This window comes from Dunckerocampus dactyliophorus, chromosome 21, assembly GCF_027744805.1.
Source record: "Dunckerocampus dactyliophorus isolate RoL2022-P2 chromosome 21, RoL_Ddac_1.1, whole genome shotgun sequence".
In the NCBI taxonomy this organism is placed as follows: domain Eukaryota; kingdom Metazoa; phylum Chordata; class Actinopteri; order Syngnathiformes; family Syngnathidae; genus Dunckerocampus; species Dunckerocampus dactyliophorus.
Window position 1 is genome coordinate 16,250,365 of NC_072839.1, and position 19,784 is coordinate 16,270,148.

General features: G+C 42.7%; 3 protein-coding genes across 5 annotated transcripts in view; all 3 read left to right on the forward strand.

The window, feature by feature from the left end:
- Nucleotides 1-666: 666 nt before the first annotated feature.
- cry-dash (cryptochrome DASH) lies at nucleotides 667-9,829 on the forward strand. The gene is made up of 14 exons (XM_054765326.1): nucleotides 667-854; nucleotides 4,509-4,681; nucleotides 5,056-5,149; nucleotides 5,245-5,375; nucleotides 6,038-6,186; nucleotides 6,255-6,343; nucleotides 6,425-6,498; nucleotides 6,576-6,665; nucleotides 6,790-6,869; nucleotides 6,946-7,005; nucleotides 7,077-7,234; nucleotides 8,243-8,362; nucleotides 8,439-8,615; nucleotides 8,677-9,829. The coding sequence occupies exons 1-14, from the start codon at nucleotides 792-794 to the stop codon at nucleotides 8,776-8,778; spliced, it is 1,560 nt and encodes a 519-aa protein (XP_054621301.1). The 5' UTR covers nucleotides 667-791; the 3' UTR covers nucleotides 8,779-9,829.
- Nucleotides 9,830-9,991: 162 nt separating this feature from the next.
- myd88 (MYD88 innate immune signal transduction adaptor) lies at nucleotides 9,992-13,331 on the forward strand. Its single transcript, XM_054765327.1, has 5 exons — nucleotides 9,992-10,487; nucleotides 11,165-11,296; nucleotides 12,116-12,293; nucleotides 12,599-12,690; nucleotides 12,777-13,331. Exons 1-5 carry the CDS (start codon nucleotides 10,184-10,186, stop codon nucleotides 12,929-12,931), a joined length of 861 nt encoding a protein of 286 aa, XP_054621302.1. The 5' UTR covers nucleotides 9,992-10,183; the 3' UTR covers nucleotides 12,932-13,331.
- A 137-nt stretch (nucleotides 13,332-13,468) lies between these two features.
- oxsr1b (oxidative stress responsive kinase 1b) overlaps nucleotides 13,469-19,784 on the forward strand; it is a 38,662-nt gene continuing 32,346 nt past the window's right edge. For 2 of the 3 annotated variants that reach the window (XM_054765323.1, XM_054765324.1), the window contains exon 1: nucleotides 13,469-14,280. In XM_054765323.1, the coding sequence (XP_054621298.1) occupies nucleotides 14,211-14,280 (70 nt within the window). In that variant the 5' untranslated portion in view covers nucleotides 13,469-14,210. Of the gene's footprint in view, nucleotides 14,281-15,967; nucleotides 16,151-19,784 lie in introns of those variants that run through there. The other variant, XM_054765325.1, reaches the window with a different exon arrangement.

The following is a 19,784-nucleotide window of genomic DNA, read 5'->3' on the forward strand; positions in this document are numbered from 1 at the left end:
ATGAAAGTTTAACTTTTTGAATGGAATTATGGAAATTAAACAACTTTTCCATGACATTCTAATTTTTTGGAAAGGGTATGTATATATATATATACTGTAAATACACTTTGTTCTGCACTTTTGTATGACATTTCTCAACATTCTAAAGACATCTCATAGCTGTGTTCCACAGTAGATGGTCTCTTTGAGGAGCCTTGGATCGGGACTGACTTGGAATTTGTCTCCATGACACAGCCTCCACAATTAAACTGTATCAAGTCATTGATCTTTTGTACATCTAACTTAATAAATCAAAGGTCTAATGCCCCTTTTCTGTCTTTGTTTATTTCACACCAATACAGCAATTTGAGAAATGAAAATAAGTGTCTTGTTTTATTTCTGACATGTTTAATAAGGAACATCACATGTTTGCACAAGCCATCATATCTGAAAAGGAGTAGGAAGAAGCAGAGCTGACACAATAATTCATGTTATACAAATATGATGGAAAATGTGTTCATATTTCAATGATGAAATGAACGGAAACTCACAAAACGATTATCAACTTGAACCAATCATTTTGGTAAGATGTTTTAAAGCATACTCATTTATTCAAGCACTTGACATGAAAAGACATAAATTGAAATCTTAAAAAAAAAAGCATCTTACAAAAGTGTTGTTTTGTAACGTGTTTGGTAACGTGTGTGACAACGTGACCGACTCTCAGCCGGAGCGTGAGCCGAAGAGCTTCATCAGACGCATCGCTGAGAAGGCTGCGGTTCTTCTTCGAACCTAAAGAAAAAGGAAAAGCCATGTCTGCATCCCGGACTATTATTTGTTTACTAAGAAACGACTTAAGACTCCACGACAATGAGGTAAGATCAGACAACCACAGCTTATTTACGTCCCTGTTGTCTTAAAGAGTAACTTTTAGAGATTACGCGTGTTTTTAATTAGCGTTTTACAATCCATGTTAACGTTTTCAATTAGTTCTCCTATTGCTTTGTTTACATCGTTGATATAAAGATAGTTTTGTACAGCTAGCTTTAGCTTACGAGCAGTGGGAACTTCCGGTCCAGTCTTTCATAATAAAACCGTTTTAGGCCGTTCAAATCGATGATTGTACAATTCAGCTCAACTGCTAATGTGCGGTCGAAAACAACGCTTGTTATGGCAAGTTAAAACAAAACGTTTTAGTGACATTTTGGAGAATTCGCCACTGCGCTTCGTTTACGTTCTCACGATTTAGTTTTGTACAGCGAATTAGCTAACAAGCGACCGGAACTTCCGGCTGAAGACTTTCATAATAGACGTCATAGGCCGTTCGAAGTGACTGTAGAAATCAGCTCACATGCTTACGTGCAGCAAAACATTTATTATATTAAGCTAAAACTAAACTTTGTGAATTTTTTAAATAGTCATCGCGTACTTCGTTTACATCACCACCATCAAGCTCGTGTTGCACTCACCCTTTTAGCGAGCCGGAAGCCGGAAATTGCTGTATAGACTTTCACGATAAATCATTTTAAGCTTTATATATTGTACAAATCTGGTTAGTTAAACAAGTTAAAGCTAAAGCAACAATCTATGGCAAGTGAAAACTTCTAATATAACTCGGGCAGTGTGAAATCGTAAGATAAATGATTTATCTTGAATCGTTTCCACTTCCGGTTGCACTTCAAAATAAAAAACATGTATGTCTAAAAATGAAATTTGTTATGTGCAACACACACATCTTTAATAGCTTTAAGAATCATGTGGTAGCACAAAATATTTAAGATTCAATAGTTTTATTGTCACATGCATAGTAAAACAGGCAGTTCTACTATGCAATGAAATTCTTATTCTGTTCATTCTCCCAAGAAAAGAAAGAAAACACAAAAAAGAATAACAACATAGTTGAGAAGATTGAACAATATACATGAATCTATACATGTATTTTATTGTGAATATAAATGCTGTGTGTGTGTGTATGTGTGTGTGTATATATATATATATATATATATATATATATATCCCCAAATATTACCAGCATGTGAGCTTTCCCACAAGGGAAAATAACATCCTGGACCAAGTCTACTGCAACATGAAAGGTGCTTTGAAGGCTGTTCCAAGACCCCACTTTGGAAAGGCCGACCACATCTCTATATTCCTTTATCCAACATACAGACAACTTCTTAAAAAAGCTCCCCCTGTAAGTACAGCAGTTAAAGTGTGGAATGAAGAAACTGATCAAGTACTTCAGGACTGCTTTGGCTGCACAAACTGGGATGTGTTTAAAACTGCAGCGGGGAGGGAAGATTGTACTGTTGATTTGGATGAATATGCTTCTGCTGTTACTGGCTACATTAGCACATGTATAGAGACTGTTACCACCACCAAGTATTACAGAAAATACCCTAACCAAAAACAGTGGATGAACTGTGATGTAAGGGCTAAGCTACGTGCTCGTTCGACTGCATTTGTCATGGGCACCGCTGATGACTACAAAAAGGCCAGATATGACCTGAGGAGGTCCATACGAGAGGCCAAAAGACAGTACAGACAGAAGCTGGAGGGCTACTATTCCACCTCAGACCCTCGGCGCATGTGGGCGGGGCTCCAGCACATCACAGACTATCGCCAGCGGAGTAGCGTAGCCACGTCCAGCCAAACCACACTTCCTGATGAGTTGAATGAGTTCTATGCCCGCTTTGACACCCAAACTCCTGATGAGCAGAGAGGGTGGCTGAACCTGGGGAGCACACAGGACTCACCTCTCATGGTGACATCAGCTGATGTGCGCAGGGTTCTAAACAAAACAAACCCACGAAAAGCAGCAGGGCCAGACAACATCTCAGGACGTGCACTTCGGGTTTGCTCATCAGAGCTAGCTGATGTGCTTGCTGACATATTTAACCTGTCGCTTGCACAAGCATCTGTACCGACCTGCTTTAAGTCCACCACCATAGTGCCCGTACCCAAGAAGAGCAACGTGACCTGCTTGAATGACTATCGCCCTATAGCACTCACTCCTATTGTTATGAAGTGCTTTGAAAGATTAGTCATGACCCACATCAAAAAGAGCATCCCGGCGGCAACCGTGGACCCTCTACAGTTTGCATATCGCCAGAACCGGTCCACGGATGATGCAGTCAACACTGCCATCCACACAGCCCTTTCTCACCTACAGGGCCAGGACACATACGTCAGAATGCTATTTATAGACTATAGCTCTGCTTTTAATACAGTCAGCCCCCACAAACTCACAGATAAGCTCCTCACACTTGGCCTGTCTCCCTCCCTCTGTAACTGGGTGTTTAACTTTCTCACGGGCAGGCCCCAGTCAGTCAGAGTCCACAACCGCACATCCAGCTCAAGAATTGTGAGCACTGGGACCCCACAGGGGTGTGTGCTGAGTCCACTCCTCTACATGCTCTTCACCTACGATTGCGTGGCCTCCCAGAACAACACCAGCATCATTAAATTTGCAGATGACACTACAGTCATCGGACTGATCACTGGTGGGGTTGAAACATCATACAGAAGAGAGGTGGCGGACCTCATAGCTTGGTGTCGTGATAACAATCTCCTTCTCAATACAGATAAGACTAAAGAGATGATCATCGACCCAAGAACAAGGGAAAAGGAGCCGCATAGACCCCTGTTTATTGATGAGACTGAGGTGGAGAGGGTGAAAACCTTCAAGTTCCTTGGCACACACATCAGCGAGGACCTCACCTGGTCTCACAACACCCAACAAATTCTGAAGAAGTCCCAAAGGAGACTGTACTTCCTGAGAAGACTGAGGAAATTTGGCATGTCCACCACAATCCTGAGTTGCTTCTACAGATGCACTATCGAAAGTGTCCTTACCGCCTCCATCACTGTTTGGTACGGTAACTGTACAACACGTGATAGGAAGGCACTCCAGCGGGTGATCAAGACCTCACAGAACATTGTTGGGGCAGCCCTCCCCCCACTGCAAGACATTTATAAAACTAGAGTCCTACGCAGAACACACAACCTCATCAAGGACAGCACACATCCACAACACTCATTATTCACACTCCTACCGTCAGGCAGACGCTACAGGAGTTTGAAGTCCAGGACCACAAGGCTGGCAAACAGCTTTTACCCACAGGCCATCAGGCTCCTCAACGAAGCACTCGCACACGCCACACGCAACACACGCACACACTCATAGCACTTTATTTATTTATTTATTTGTATTATTTACTTGTATTAATGTCTCTTCTGTTGTTGTTGCTTAATTTATTGGTATATATGTTTATGTGTTTATGTTTCTTATGTTCTTATTCTTTCATTTGTTTTCTTTCTTTTCTTGGGAGAATGAACAGAATAAGATTTTCATTGCATGGTATAACTGCTGTTGTACTATGCACATGACAATAAAACTCTCTCTTGAGTGACCTCTCTTGAGTGAGATATATATATATATATATATATATATATATATATATATATATATATATATATATATATATATATATATAAAATAAAAATGACGCATGCCTTGTTTTTTGCAGCTGTTCCACTTTGCTCAAAAGCACGCGGACAACATCGTACCGCTGTACTGCTTTGACCCCAGACATTACGTGGGAACGTACAACTACAACCTACCAAAAACCGGACCTTTCCGTCTGCGCTTCTTGCTGGAAAGTATCCGAGATCTGAGGAAGACGTTGGTCAACAAGGGCAGGTAAACACACTTTCATCTTCATCTTATTACTTGTTGGTACTTTTTGATGTGTTTTATTGATGCAGAGTCTAGAAAGATGAAGCTACGTGTTATGCTATTGTTACATAGACACACACACACACACACACACACACGCACTCACGCATGTACTTCATGCTTTCCTTTGCTGTGAGAGTACATTTGTGCAGGTGTAACCGGACCAGGACACATCTGTGCTTATAGGGAGGTCATGTTTATGTTAACAAAGCTGCTGCTGTTGTTCAGTCATGGGAATCCTTCCTATCCTTCTATCCAGGATGCAGCTTGCCTGGCATTCTGCTAACGAGTGTGTGTGTGTGTGTGTGTGTGTGTGTGTGTGTGTGTGTGTACCACAGCAATCTAGTGGTAAGACGGGGCAAGCCAGAGGAAGTCGTCTCCGACCTCATCCAGCAACTGGGCTCCGTCAGCGCCGTCGCTTTCCATGAAGAGGTGCTGTCTCTCTCCCTGCGCACCACCATGCAGTTCAAGTTTTAAAAAACGAAATATTTACGCTTCTACCTCGCCTTCGTCCAATCCCATGCCAGGTCACTTCCGAAGAGCTGACTGTGGAGAAACGAGTGAAGGACGCGTGCACTCGCATGAAGGTCAAAGTGCACACCTGCTGGGGGTCCACGCTGTACCACAGAGAAGATCTTCCGTTTCAACACATAGCAAGGTGACACAGCACAGACACCAATAAGAAGATGTTGTGGATTGGCTATGAATGAGCCCTTCCTGTCTTTTAGGGCACACAAAAAGCTCTCTTCAGTTTACAACATTGATTTTCCCTCATTTAGCAGTTAGAAAAACAACAACAGCTTTCTCTGTCCACATTAAAAATGCGATCACAGGCTGCCCAAGCAGCAGGTGACGCTGGAGGCCCTCACCTTGAATTTTAGCCAATCAGAAGCGTAAAGAAAGTGGTTTGTGGAAAAGGCTGGATAATAATGGCAAGGCGGAGTTTAAGTCACGTTTTGATTAAGGTTAACACATAAAAAAATTATAATAATCTTAATTATTTTTCCTGTTGAAATGGTAAAAAGGAGTTATAAAGTTGATATTTTTCCCTTTTCCTTTACCCATAATGCTTTTTTTACTTAATAGTAATTCACTATGGTACTTATTATATTGATCATATTTTTTGTTTATATTTAATTTTATAAATATACTTTTAATGTTTTTTGTTTTTTTTTTTGCATTGTGGAACATCAAATGTGAGCTCCAATAAGCAAAACTATCCTGTTAGTTGCAATGCGCACCTCCGCCAGCAGAGGTCACTGCTGCTCCTCTTCAGCATCGTGACCGATTAGACGACTTGTCATCATTTTGTTCCGTCAGGCTTCCAGATGTTTACACTCAGTTCAGAAAGGAAGTGGAATCCAGAAGTCACGTCAGGCCTGAGTTCCCGACCCCGGACCGACTTAAGCCCCTCCCCCAAGGGCTGCAGGAGGGAGCTATTCCCAGCATGGAGGACCTGCAGCAGACAGGTGGATTTTTGCAGCGGTGGGTGATTTGTCTGTTTTGCTGTCATCTAATTTCTGATTTCTTCCCGCAGAGCCAGTGAAGGACCCTCGCTCTGCTTTTCCATGCGCAGGCGGGGAAAGTCAGGCCCTCGCCAGACTTCAGCACTATTTCTGGGACACTGTGAGTGCAGCTTATTGTGTTATTTACACAAGCTACGTGGAGCTACAGTAGATCATAAACTTAATCAAGTCTTTCCCGTAGGATGCGGTGGCGTCGTACAAGGAGACGCGTAACGGGCTGGTCGGTGTGGACTATTCCACCAAATTTGCACCCTGGTCAGTGTTTTTTCTTGTTTGGTGTGTTCAAACTGTAAATAAATAGAAATCCATCTTAACGAGTTCCCACTCAGCAGGCTGGCCGTGGGCTGCATTTCACCCAGGCACATCTATCATCAGATACGCAAGTACGAGAGGGAGCGCACGGCCAATCAGAGCACGTACTGGTGAGCAGTGAGACACTATCAAATGATTATTATGATTACGGTAGGAAGCATTGCTATTGTTGATACAGGACTTCCATTGGATGCATTATGAATATTCTATATTCATTTTTTTTTTAATTACCAGGGTGATTTTTGAGCTTTTGTGGCGAGATTACTTCAAGTTTGTGGCGCTCAAATATGGAAATCGTCTCTTTCAAGTCAAAGGTAAGAACGCGGCGTGTAGAGTTTGTTTTTGTTGTCGTTTGAATCAACTACCAATATTTAGTACTTCTTCCTTCAGGACTTCAGGATAAATCCATTCCCTGGAAAAAGGACATGCAGCTTTTCACTGCATGGCAAGGTTTGCACAGCGACAATCCTCGGCGGTGTTTCATGTTCTGATCTGCACAAACAGAACTCTCCTGTGTCCAGAGGGACGCACTGGGGTCCCCTTTGTGGACGCCAACATGAGGGAACTGGTCATGACGGGCTTCATGTCCAACAGAGGGCGCCAAAACGTGGCCAGCTTCCTCACCAAGGACTTGGGCCTGGACTGGAGGATGGGGGCCGAGTGGTTTGAGTACCTTTTGGTAGGTGTTTTATAATTAGAACATCCTTCAGGATGAAGCTAGTAGGTAAAAAATGAGTATTATGAGAAAAAAGTGAAAGAATGAAGTCTTTTGGTACTTAAACACCAGATTTACTTTGAATTCATAATGAAAACATGTTTCATCCAAACTAAACAACAATGGAATGAATAGAAGAGATGTTTCCTTTTCCTCTACAGCAGGGGTTCTCAACTGCTCTCACGTTTTCTCATGGTCATTAAGCCGTCACCCACTTTTATACAAGCGAAAGCTTTATTTTTATTTTAAAATAGCCATCAAAATACATGCATGTCGTCATTTTCAATAAAAAATTCATCATTCATATCAAATGTATTGTAAAATGATATGTTTCAAATAAAAAAAAAAATGACCAGACAATTAGATGAAATATTTGAATGTAACTTTTGATTTGCTGTGAATGAGCCTGCGACCCACATTTGGGTCCCGACCCACCAGTTGAAAAACATTGCTCTGTAGGATCATAAGACTGCCAGTATATTAAAAAAAACACTCCTATGTGTAAATATTTTTTGTGCATGATTATTTTAAATGGGCAATGTGTCTAAAATAAATAAAAAGTAAAATAAATTGGAAATATTACATATCAGCAGATAATAGTAATTAGTAAACATATAAACATCCATCCATCCATTTTCTGTGTAAAATAAAAATAATTTGTTGGTAATAGTTGACGTTATTAATGCATTGATATATGAAATGTAAAATATAATTAGTGTTAATAATGATTCATAAATGATGGTGACCGGTGTACACTTCTTTGCTCTTGATTGCTTGACTATTTTTTCTCTTTTTTTTCTTTTGCTTAAAAAAAATCTTTGTTGTAAAACTAAAAGCTGATTCTGTTTTTTTTTTTTTTTTTTTTTATTAACGTCCTGTTGAGTTTGTCCCTCACACGACCTTCTACTTGGCGTCAGTGGTGACTTGTTGTCAGTGAAGGCGTCATAGTCATGTGATGCTGCTGCATTTAAGGTGGACCATGACGTGTGTAGTAACTATGGCAACTGGCTGTACAGCGCGGGGATCGGAAACGACCCCAGAGAGAACAGGAAATTCAACATGATCAAGCAAGGCCTGGACTACGACGCTAACGTATGTTTCCCCCAGCATTGCTGCTGTTGTTTGTGTCAGGTGATGCTGGGAATTCATCCCCCGTGTTCCTCCTCAGGGTGACTTCGTACGGCTTTGGCTTCCGGAGTTGCAGAAAATCCGAGGGGCTGACGTCCACACGCCGTGGACGCTCAGCACGGCGACGCTGTCTCACGCCGACGTGTCCCTCGGTGAGACGTACCCCGCCCCGGTCGTAGTGGCGCCCGAATGGAGCAGACACGTGAACAAGAAAGTGGTGAGACTATTACCAAGCTAATCATGTGGAAAGAAACGCGGAGTAATGTGTTACTTTACAGGTTGGCAGCGCGCCGAGAGGGAAAAAAGGTCCGTCTCACACCCCCAAACAGCATCGGGACAGAGGCATTGATTTCTATTTCTCCAGAAGCAAGAAACTGTGAAGTAGTTGCCTCATGAGCAGTACATGATTTCTGTACACGGGTGTGTCCTAACCTTTTCACCGAGGGCTGCATACATAAAAATTAGAGACGCACCATATCTTTTCTTCAAACCGATACCGAGAACTTTGTGCTTCTCAAGACCGATATGGTCCCAATAACCGATACGCTTTTTTAAATTGAGATTTAAGTGTAGTTTGTGCACACCTGGCGCTAAGAAGGAATGAAACAAATGACGATTTGACCAAGTGTAGCTGTTGATTAGTCCTAATGAATATCATGACATTACTACTATCAGGAGAACCGGAGTATAGAGGGGGAGGAGCCACCTGCTGTGGCCCAGCAAGATGCACTGTATTTGGGCAGCCGGTGTGACGCCGCTGAGGTCTGGCAAACCTTTTGCAGTCGTAGTGAGCTCAGGGGAAGTTACGACAGGCCGTTACGTCACAGGCAGAAGTAAGGCACGCTCGATTTGCTCACCTGCACAGTACGGGTAATCTCACCTCATTGGAGCGTTTTTTAAAATTACCGGTTATCTGAGCTATTTTTAATGTTATTGGATTTATCGGTATAATTATCAGTCCAATAATTATGGTGCACCCCTAATTCAAATAAAAGGATGGGTCGAGGGGGTTCAGTTGAGCAGCCTGAGGCAACGAGCTAAAAGCCTGAGCTGTCAACCGGTTTTCTCCTACGCAGCTCTTAAGGTGCCAGGGAGTGACGTGTACTTATCGCACGGCCATACCAGCTCAGGTGAAAATGTTTCCCCGGCTGCTCTCATGTTGCCAAAATGACCTCAGTTTGTTATGACATGTTTAAGTTGTGGTGCTGCTAACGCACATTAAATCATCTCTGTTGTGTGTAAACTCATTTGTTACTCTGTGGGCTTTCTGGCAGCACTTCCTGTTGTGTTGCTGCGGCAACATTGAGCTTCTCTCCTGGCACAGTGTATGTGCGGTAATCATCTCTGTGCTTTCTGGCCATGTCTTCTGGTCAAAAACTCTTATTTTCTCTCGCAGTGGCGGTTCCTGAAACAAAAAATGTTGAGGAAAGGTGCAGAAGCTATTTTGAGGAAGTGGTGCGCACACAAGAAAATGAAACAGCAGTAAGAAAACCGCGTTATATTGCTAATTATTTTATGTCATTGCACTGCACCATGCTGACATCTTCATAAGCTTTATTTTATCTACATAAGAGGATCAAAATATTAGAAAGCCATCATGATGGAAGTGAAGGTGTATGCTCCTGTAAGTCGCATGACATCGTGGAAGAAGAAGAGTGATGAACTTCTCCTCCCACACGTGACGTAGTTCACTATCACCACTTCCTGCTCCTCTTATCTGGTGCATTGTGCAACTTTTTAGTTCAGCTTGGTAAAAAAGAAAAAAAAGTAGCAAACATTATCAACATGGCGGACTCCCGGGTGGACCTTAGCACGGCCCCTCTCGTCGTCCTCAACATGAGCGTCAGGAAGAAGCTGGCACTTTACCTCAACCCCAAGAACGTGGTGGCCGCCGACTGGACGCTGGTGGCAGAGGCCATGGGTTTCTCCTACCTGGAGATCGTCAATTATCAGGGGCTCCAGAACCCCACCTTGAGACTCCTGGAGGATTGGCAGGCGGGTCCGGCTGAGGCTACCGTGGGGAAGCTGTTGTCCATCTTGGAGGACGTGGAGAGGAGAGACATTGTGGAGGATCTACGTCCTCTCATGGGTATAATACACTTTGGATGTGTTAACAGTCACAAACGCATTTTAGATAATACAACGTTCCCTTTTATCGCTCACTTTCTGCTTCCGGGTTCTGTCTGGATCACGTGAGTACAGTCTTTCAGACGTGAACGTTTCCTCTTAAAAACAACTATTTTCAACACATATAGTGATTAAACTTGCCGTCAATTTCTGGAGAACAACAAACAAATGTATTTGTGCGGGGGTACATTATTTTTACACTATCAATCAAATAGATAACGTAACACGTTTCATTTTATAAGTCACTTCCTGCTTCCGGGGTCTGTCCCGCTCACGTGAGAACTGTCTTTAAGACGTGCACGTCTCGTCTTAAAAACAACCATTTTCAACATCTATGGTGATTAAACGTGCCGTAACTTTCTCGAGAACAACCAGCAAATATGTTAATTTGTGTGGAGGTACACCGTTTTTACACTAGCAATCATAAATACAGATAACATGTTCCCTTTTATGTTTCGCTTCCGGGTTCTGTCCCGCTCACGTGACAGGATACCGTCTTTACGACGTGCACGTATCGTCTTAAAAAAAACATCTATAGTGATTAAATGCGCCGTACATTTTAGTGAACAACCTAGACATTTATAAATTTGTGTGGAGGTACACTGTTTTTACACTTGTTTTGTCATTTCGACTCATCAGAGGAAGATGTGCGGAAGTATCGCGAGGGGTTGAAGAAACGGGCAGAGCGCCCCCTGCAGGTTCATGAGGTGGACAGCTGCGTACCTCGCACCCATGAGAGGTCGGGACTCACCCTGGACGATGACCCAGAAGGTCAGGAAGCTGCTGTTTGACACTTGTTGAACAATTTATTCTAACTTGCATTATTGTTCATTTGGTTGCCTTTCATTTGATTCATTCGTTTGATTCATTGAGAAGAAGTGCATGCATGAATATCATATTTACTGTACGTTTTTAAGCATGTAGAGCACTGCGATGCAACTCAAGTGTTCTGGTGGTCAAATGATCAGATTACTAAGGACTGGGGGCAGGACTTCTCCAAATGGCTAATATACTTATTAGCCAGTCCCCACTGTGGGATTAATAAAGTACAATCCTATTTTTATGAATAAACTCTTAAATGAAAAAACAACCAATGTGTTTACGTCAGTCAAAGAACCTCCATATATGATGGGAGTGCTGTTGTACTGTTTTTAAAGACCTATTTCAAAAACCCAAATCGGAGATTCTCTATATGACAGGAGTGCTCTGCTGTTTTTAAGAACCTACTGCAAAATCGCTAATTAAAGATCCTCTACAAGTATATAATAGGAACGCTTTGCTGTTGTAAACGACCACCTGCAAAAACGCTAGTCAAAGATCTTATATATGAGAGAGGGGCTTTGCTGGTTTAAACGACCTACTGCATAAATGATAGTCAAAGATTCTCTATATGACAGCTCTGTGGTTGAGTATCTTTGCTGTAGAGAAATGCGTTCACATCATGCAGTGATGCATGTATAAGGTTTTGGGGCCTCAGGAGCAAAAACATTGCAAAGCAATTTTCAAACTGATAAAAAGCAGCATAATGTGCAAAATTGTATTGTTTTTGTTGTCCTATTGGTTTTCACCGATGTCTTGACTTGTGGCCAGGTACTCCAGAGCTGTTCGACGCCTTCATTTGCTACTGCAGTAGCGACATCGAGTTCGTGCACGAGATGATCCGCCAGTTGGAGCAGACGGACTACAAGCTGAAACTCTGCGTGTTCGACAGAAACGTCCTGCCGGGCTCATGTGTTTGGACCATCACCAGTGAGCTCATTGAGAAGAGGTAGGGATCGCGTGATAGCCACTTCCCGATTGCACTTCCACCGCAGCTGCATACAGCACAATGCAGTGTCCCAATATGTTTTTCATGCAACAGACTGCAGCATTAATGCACACAAAGAAATGTTAAACATGCCTTGATGATCAAGAAGTACATTACATGAATGTGTACATGTTAGTCCTTCATGTAAAAAGACTCTACAAGAAGCTCCTCATTCTTAATTGCATCAAAAACTATAGTTGTTCAACTTTAATGTGATGTTTTTAACATGTGAAGCACTTGTAAATTGTGTTTATGTGATGTGGCAGGTGCAAGCGGGTGGTGGCTGTCATCTCAGATGAATACTTAGAAAGCGACGCCTGTGATTTTCAGACCAAATTTGCTCTCAGCCTCTCGCCCGGTGAGTGAAACATCTCACTTTTTCCTACATACTGTATTTGTGTCGTATTTTACGCCTCTAACCCTTGTCTCCTTCTACCGTGACAGGAGCTCGAAATAAACGGCTCATCCCCGTCGTTTACAAGTTAATGTCAAAACAATTTCCAAGAATCCTCAGCTTCCTGACCGTTTGTGACTACACAAACCCTTGGACTCAGGCATGGTTTTGGGAGCGGCTGGCCAAAGCTCTTTCACTGCCATAGTTTTTCCCAATTTATCAGCCAAAAAAGTTGGGTAACCATACAATGTGTATGTTACATTTTTATAAATACTGTCCTTGTATATATTTTTTAAAACTTTGTGATTACTAAGAAGGCTATTTTTATAGCGTTTACAGTATTTGAAACCTGTAAGACCACAATATTCTGTTTCTACACTTCCTTTTTGATTGTCTAGTTGAAATGAAAGCTGAAGAGGAAGTGTGTATGCAATAATTTCACATGCTCATTTTACTGACTGCTTGTCTCCTGTCACTGTCTTTTACATGTAATTTTTTATGTATATATTATGGTCCTCTTACAGCAATTTGATTTTAAAAAGGGTTTATCATAAACACATGTGTTTAATATATCAGGAAACGCCAGGAATAAACGTTACTATCCAGCACGTGTCGTGATTGTGCTAATCTTGCGTGTAATTTCAGCCACCACCTATGGTGTCGCCGGAGAGCACCGCACGAAACATGAATTACATTTCTGTCAGGAAATCAATCAGTAACCAATCACAACGCGTCGTTTGTGGCCTGACCAATCAAAGGGCATGGTGTTGCAGCACATAAAGCCCTTTTCCAGAGAGAGAATTAGTTTCATACCCTGCGTTTGGGCTGTCAGGTAGCGTTTCAAATGTGTCTCGTCGTGAGTCATTCAGTCGTGTTTTAATAATAATTGGGGGCGTTATGAGTAAGACGTACTTCTGTCAGTGAATGAATCCTTTTTGTTTCATGTCCACTATTCAAAGGTGGCGGTAACACCTAGGAGTCAAAATAAGAGAAAACTGGAAAAGTAGCCCACCATTGAAAGTGTGGCGGAATCCATTGTGACTGGTTGTAAACAAGCACGTCTTCTGGGTCATTTGAACACTCGGTGTACTGTTATGTGAGCATGTCTTAACACATACAACACCGTGTTGGAAGCCTCATACCTCAACGGTGCCGTGCCACTGTATGGTGAGGTTTGCCCATTGCTGGTAGTTTGTCATTGCTTGCCGAGCAATGCTAGCAAAGTTGACAGGAAGCCATGCAGTGCCCACAAGCAATATGGCCGCCCAGGAAGTCCACATTAGCTGAGGAGGAATGCAGTAGGCGGGGCCGCCAGGCTTGTGTCAAACTTTGGGAATGACAGGAGTGCTGCAGGATTCGCAAAGAAGGGAAAGTGTCGCCCTTGATCCTGCTCTTTGGATTACTTGGACTTGTTTTTACGCACAGCCTGTGGAGCCGTCACTTGTTCTTCGACACGTTGCACGCTGGCAACAGATACACCAGCAATGTCGGAGGACCTGAGTTCCCAACCCTGGTCCATCAACAAAGATGATTATGAGCTACACGAGGTGATCGGTAAGTGATATTTTAGCTTGTTATCTTCATATCAGTTCCGCTAGCTTCCCTAAAGACAAAGCTAATCTGAAAATGGTGTGTTTTGAAGCGAGAACGAGCACAGGGTATCTTAATTTTTGTGCGCTTGGGTGAATTAATCGCGTGTGACATATGGGTAGTACTTGCCGGGCGGTGTTAGAACTTGGAGTCGGTGGAATGTTTGCACTGTGAAAGACTACTCCGCCCAGTGGGGCTACCCTGGTATGTTGAAACGAGCGGCAGAATGGGAACAGTGTGGCTGGGCTAAAGACAATTTTAGTGGAGAAGAACCTCTTTTTATATCAGTGATTCTTATTCATAGCGAGCACAAAACTCGATTTTCTCGCCAGATGGTCAAGTAGGGTATTCAAATGCTAAAAATGACAATTTTATCTGCTACTAGTTTAATTTCAATAAGCAAGGTTGGCAGCAGAGCTCAGTGTATTAGCTGCATTGCAACAAAAGTGCAGTTTATTGTATATTTAATTGATTTGTCAAATGTTAAATGTTTAGCACTATAGTTGTGCAAATATTAAGCAATACATTTAATCAATAAAATTCATGCAGAGCTATTGGGAGAGCATTCATCAAATGAAGTGGCTTTAAGAAAATAAATGCTGGGTAATATCACTAATGATACATTGTTCATATAACAAGCTTGTTTCTAGGCTGCAGTCTGCAGGCATGTTATACATTTCGTTTTGTGGTGTGGAACCTCCAGACCGTCAAATCTTGAGCAATGGTCCACATTTACTGGTGCAGCATGCCATGTCCCACCCTTCAGATAAGTGACCCTGCCCTAGCTGTGGCCCACTTTACAAGGAGAGAACACAAAGGTGTGCATTGCCCTGCTGTGTCACTCTCTTGTCCGGGCCTCTGAGCGTGCTTACTCCTGAGGCAACACACGTGTTTACAGAGGCTCCATTCTGCTCAGCTTCAACTAACCTTTTTGTGTATTTATCACACAGTTGACATGAACTTTTCTTGCATTTCTTGGAAATTTTAAAGCGGGGCGTCGCTCAGGACAGCCGGCAAATGAGTGACCGTGTGGCGATAAAGCTCCTCTTGTGTAGAAAGCATGAATGGAACCTCAAAATGAGCTAAAAACACATGTATGCACCACTAACTGACTTGTCATTTAAGGTCCATGGCGCTGATGTCATGCGTCATGATTGTTCAAGTTCGCTTTTGTTTGACTGGAGGGATATTTTTCCAGAAAAGAACCCAAATTCTACAACTTTTGCGAGTGTATTTCTTCCAGGCTCATGCACCCCACTCTTTTATCAGAAACATATTTGTTACTTGTTCTGTTGCTCATATTTCACATGATTTACTGAAAATGCGGGTATTTGTTGACCGTATCTCTTCTCTTGTGTAGGTTGCGTGGAGGAGCTTAGTGGTTGGCGGCACGTGTCTGTAAGCAGGGGGGCGCCTCACTACAAGTGCACCATTGAGTGCTGCTATTGACCCAATGATTATAGGTTTGTGGCTTGCGTCACAGAGTTAATATTGTCGTTTACATTTAATCTTGCAGGCTAAATATGTTACTTCATGCCTCGCCGAATCACTCCTTGCAGCGGTCGATGGTGCATGTGAAAGCAGCATTCCCAGCTGTGCAGTGCTGCCCGAGGATGGGCCTGCATGCCCCCCGTGTGCCCAGCAGAGCTATTGTTTTGCTGTCTTCCCCCGGGGGGGGGGAGGATGTCTTGTTATTACACGGTTCACACCCACTCTTTTCAGCTCATTGTGCGACGGACTAAACTAGACTGCAAAGAAATACAGTCTGCGCTGTAGTTTTTGACTCGTCCGTGTTGACAGGAGAGGAGTGTACGCTTCCTTGTCGTCACTGAAAGTCAGTATTTACTTCATAAATTAATTGTCCATTTTCATCTTTCATTTTATGGAGCTTGTGTAGTGTTTCCCACAGGACTGCGATCTCTTTGTGGAGGGGAGTGCATTTTGTCATTGTCAAATTTGCTTAATTTGTCATGATGCACTTGCAGGTCATTTTTAATGGAAGCTGTGGGAGACAAAAGTGAAAAACATGACCAGCAGAACAAATATGTTTAGAAATACAAATGGTACTTGGACTGCAATACAAATGGTGAGACGGAGTCGCCTGTGAATGATTTTAGATTGCTGAGAAAAGCGCTACTTATGTTCATGTTAGTCTCCAAAACAGGCGTTGGTGTTTTGGAGTGGCAACAATGTAAACCTTAAAAAAAAAAAAAAAAAAAAAATGTTGTGAATATGGCAATGCTGTTCATGCCTGGCGGAAATTCCAAGGGAGTATAAAGTTAGGAAAACCTGCAGTGTTGCTTTGTTCTTTTTTCCTAAACTCGTCCAAATGCCCATCCTGAGAGCTGCTGGTGAAGGAAGACGAACATAGTGACCTTCTCCATTAAGGAGCTAATTCAAGGCCATGCTAATCTGATAGCGTCTTTTGCGCTTATTGAACTCTACTTGACTTGAGTCATCCTTTTTTTTTTTTTTTTTTTTTCAAATTTCAAATTTTTTCAATTTTCAGGTGCTGTGAGGAATGATTCTATTGGCATTCAGCCTGTCATTAGTGGCAGTCCCTAATGTCTTGTTGATTTTTAAAAATTGCCTCCTGCTATTTCCAAGCTCTTCAAAGCAATTCAGTTTAGCCACCTTTTATTGCCTCTTATGTGCCTTATCCAAATCGGCTTGTTATATCAAAATGCAGCATACCGACTCCCGAAAGGGCAAACATGGTAGCATAACCTGCTAATTGCAGCGCGCGGAGGCTTAAGCGTTTAAGTCGCCGGCAAAGCAAGAGCTTCTTGTCGCAATGTCACTTTCACACATTTGAAGTGGTTGCAAAGAGGCTTGCCATTGTCGAGGAACGTGCTTACAGAAAACACTCAGGCTGCAAAGAGCACGCTTGTTTTGTCAATGCTTCACGTCTTCCACCTGACTGCATCCTACAGTATACTGTATACATCACTGGTATTTGTGGCAAAGCTGTGATGGAACCAAATGGAGATGACAAAAAGTCACAGAAGCAAAGTCACATACAGCGCATTCGGGACGTATTCCCAGCACAGAACTGTTTCCCCATTTTCTTATGTTGCAGCCGTATTCAAAAATGGAATAAATCCATTTTTCTTCTCAAAATTCCACACACGACACTACATAATGTCAACATTAAAAAGGGTTTATTTTAAAATGTTTGCAAATGTAGCAAAAGAACTCCCATCCATTCCCATGCTAGTGTTTCCCACAGGACTGCAATCTATTTGTGGCAATGGGCGGGTCATGTAATGTCGTCGTATAATTTGCATAATTTATTTTATTTTGATGTATTTGCTTGTTTATAACGAATCTGATCAGTTATGCTTCACTGCTGTGTGGCTCTCGTGAGCTCGATGAGCTGCTCTCAAGGCAGCAGGCCAGAACTTTTAAGGGCAATTAAAGTGTTATCAGTTTTACGATCAAAGTCTTCCTCTCGCTAAGACCTGCCAGTCGATCCTCTGCCTCGTCAGGAGCGGGCGTGAAGTCTGGCTCGGTGCCCGTTTTACCAACCCAGACATTGACACGGTCTGACAGTTGGTCAATACCGCTTTCCCTGCCGTCCAAAGCGGGGAAGGCTCCTGGTGTGTCCACAAAGATGTCATTGTAAACGGACACAGTTGCAGGAGGAGGAGGTTTGATGGATTTCAAAGAAACGTTCCTCCGACTCGTTCGGCTGGTCCTTCCACTTTTTCCCCTGCATTGTTTTTTGAACAAAGCGTCCAAACAGTGATTTATGGCCACTGGTTGCCTGTCATAATTTTTCTGTGTTCATAATACGCCAACAAAATACGAATCATTGGCCTGATACAGAATTGTGATGCAATCAGTCGTTCGGTATTCATTTTAGCTGTAATACACCTCATCCGTAAATCCATGTGTTTTTCCACTCTGTTCTGACTCGTGTTTCAGTTTAAATGACTGAAGGGTGATTGGCCAACTCTTAGTGCAGTCATTGGCTAGTCTACACTGGCCAATCGGAGCGCATCACACTTGGCCAGTCCATGTTTTTGACAGCGTTGTTGGTGATTTTGGAAGTTAGAAAGAATAAAGATCCTTTCCAGGTGACTTTTGAAGTCTAATTTGAATGCGTGTAGTAGTTCATGTGTTGCAGCCAGCTATGTCCCGCCCCTTTTTGCCACACATCGGAGCACTCATGCTTCTTCCAGCTCACCCAGACATCCCTGACGACTAGCTGTTTGTTTGGTTGCGGACGTTTGCACTCCCATGTGGTCTTGGCAGCTGGGTCTATGTGAATGTGTGTGTGTGTGTGTGTGTCAGCTCGGACCAAACACGGACCCACCTCCAGAGATTTGTGAGGTAGTCCTTGTAGTTTGAGCAGTGATTCCTAGAATTCTTGGACATTTGAGCAAGGCCGGATATACAGTGGAACCTATAAAAGTTGACCTCATAGTTGTTTGCATTTCAAAACTAATTTTTACCCTTGAAGGGAACGAAAATGAAAATACAGTAGATCCCCGAATGGCGAAAACGATGCAAGGGATTGGTACTCACATAAAAATGTCTATTTTTGACACACAGCTCGCTCATCCCCCTCCAATCCCTCCTGCTAGCTTGAGGTTGACATTCTCCTCCGATATCGGATCAACATTTGCAATAATAGTAACTGAACATGTAGCTATCACATTAGATTCCGCTCCAAAAACCACCCCTTCTTTCCTCAGTGTGCCTCACACACTTATGAAACACATTTCAATATAAAATGTATCGCTACTCACACATCACTCAGTCATGAGTGATCATGAGACAAGATCCATGGACACACGTAACGGGAGTAACGGTGTAGAGTAATAGAGAAGTTTCAATTTTGCCTCTCACAGCAACTATGGTGCGTTCAAGGACCGACAAACAAAGTGCAAAATCTGAACACTTGAGGAAAAAACATCATCAGTGAAGCAGACAAAAAAAAATGTCTCTTTGTTTTGAGGGGGGCCCACAAGTCAGAGCCGTTGATGCTCGCTGAACTGAGCTCCTGCGAGGTGCTGGCATGTGCCGCGTGATGTCATGAAGGATAGCGGTTTGTTCTTTGGATGTGTATTTGAGTCGTGAGAGAGGCTTTGCTGTGTTTGGGAGGATCCAAGACGTGACCCTTCATCGGTCGGTCCCTTTACAGGAAATGATGAGGGAAATTGCAATTTTATTGGATTATCATGGCACGCCACAGTCACGTTGAATAACTTTGCACTGTGTAACGTCGCTTGAAGGCACATAGAGAATGTAAATAGTTACATTTCAAGAACTCATCCTCAGGCTGAGCTTTTTTAATGACACTCACAGAACTAGACAACTGTGTTTGCGTTTTTTCTTGTTCCCCTCTCTTCCCCACGCCCCCTTCTTCCAAACCTTCATAGGCTCTTGGCTCAATGAAAAGTCCAAACAATGGGCACTTTGTTAATATTTGGGCATGGGCAAGATGAGGGCAAAGGGGGTTA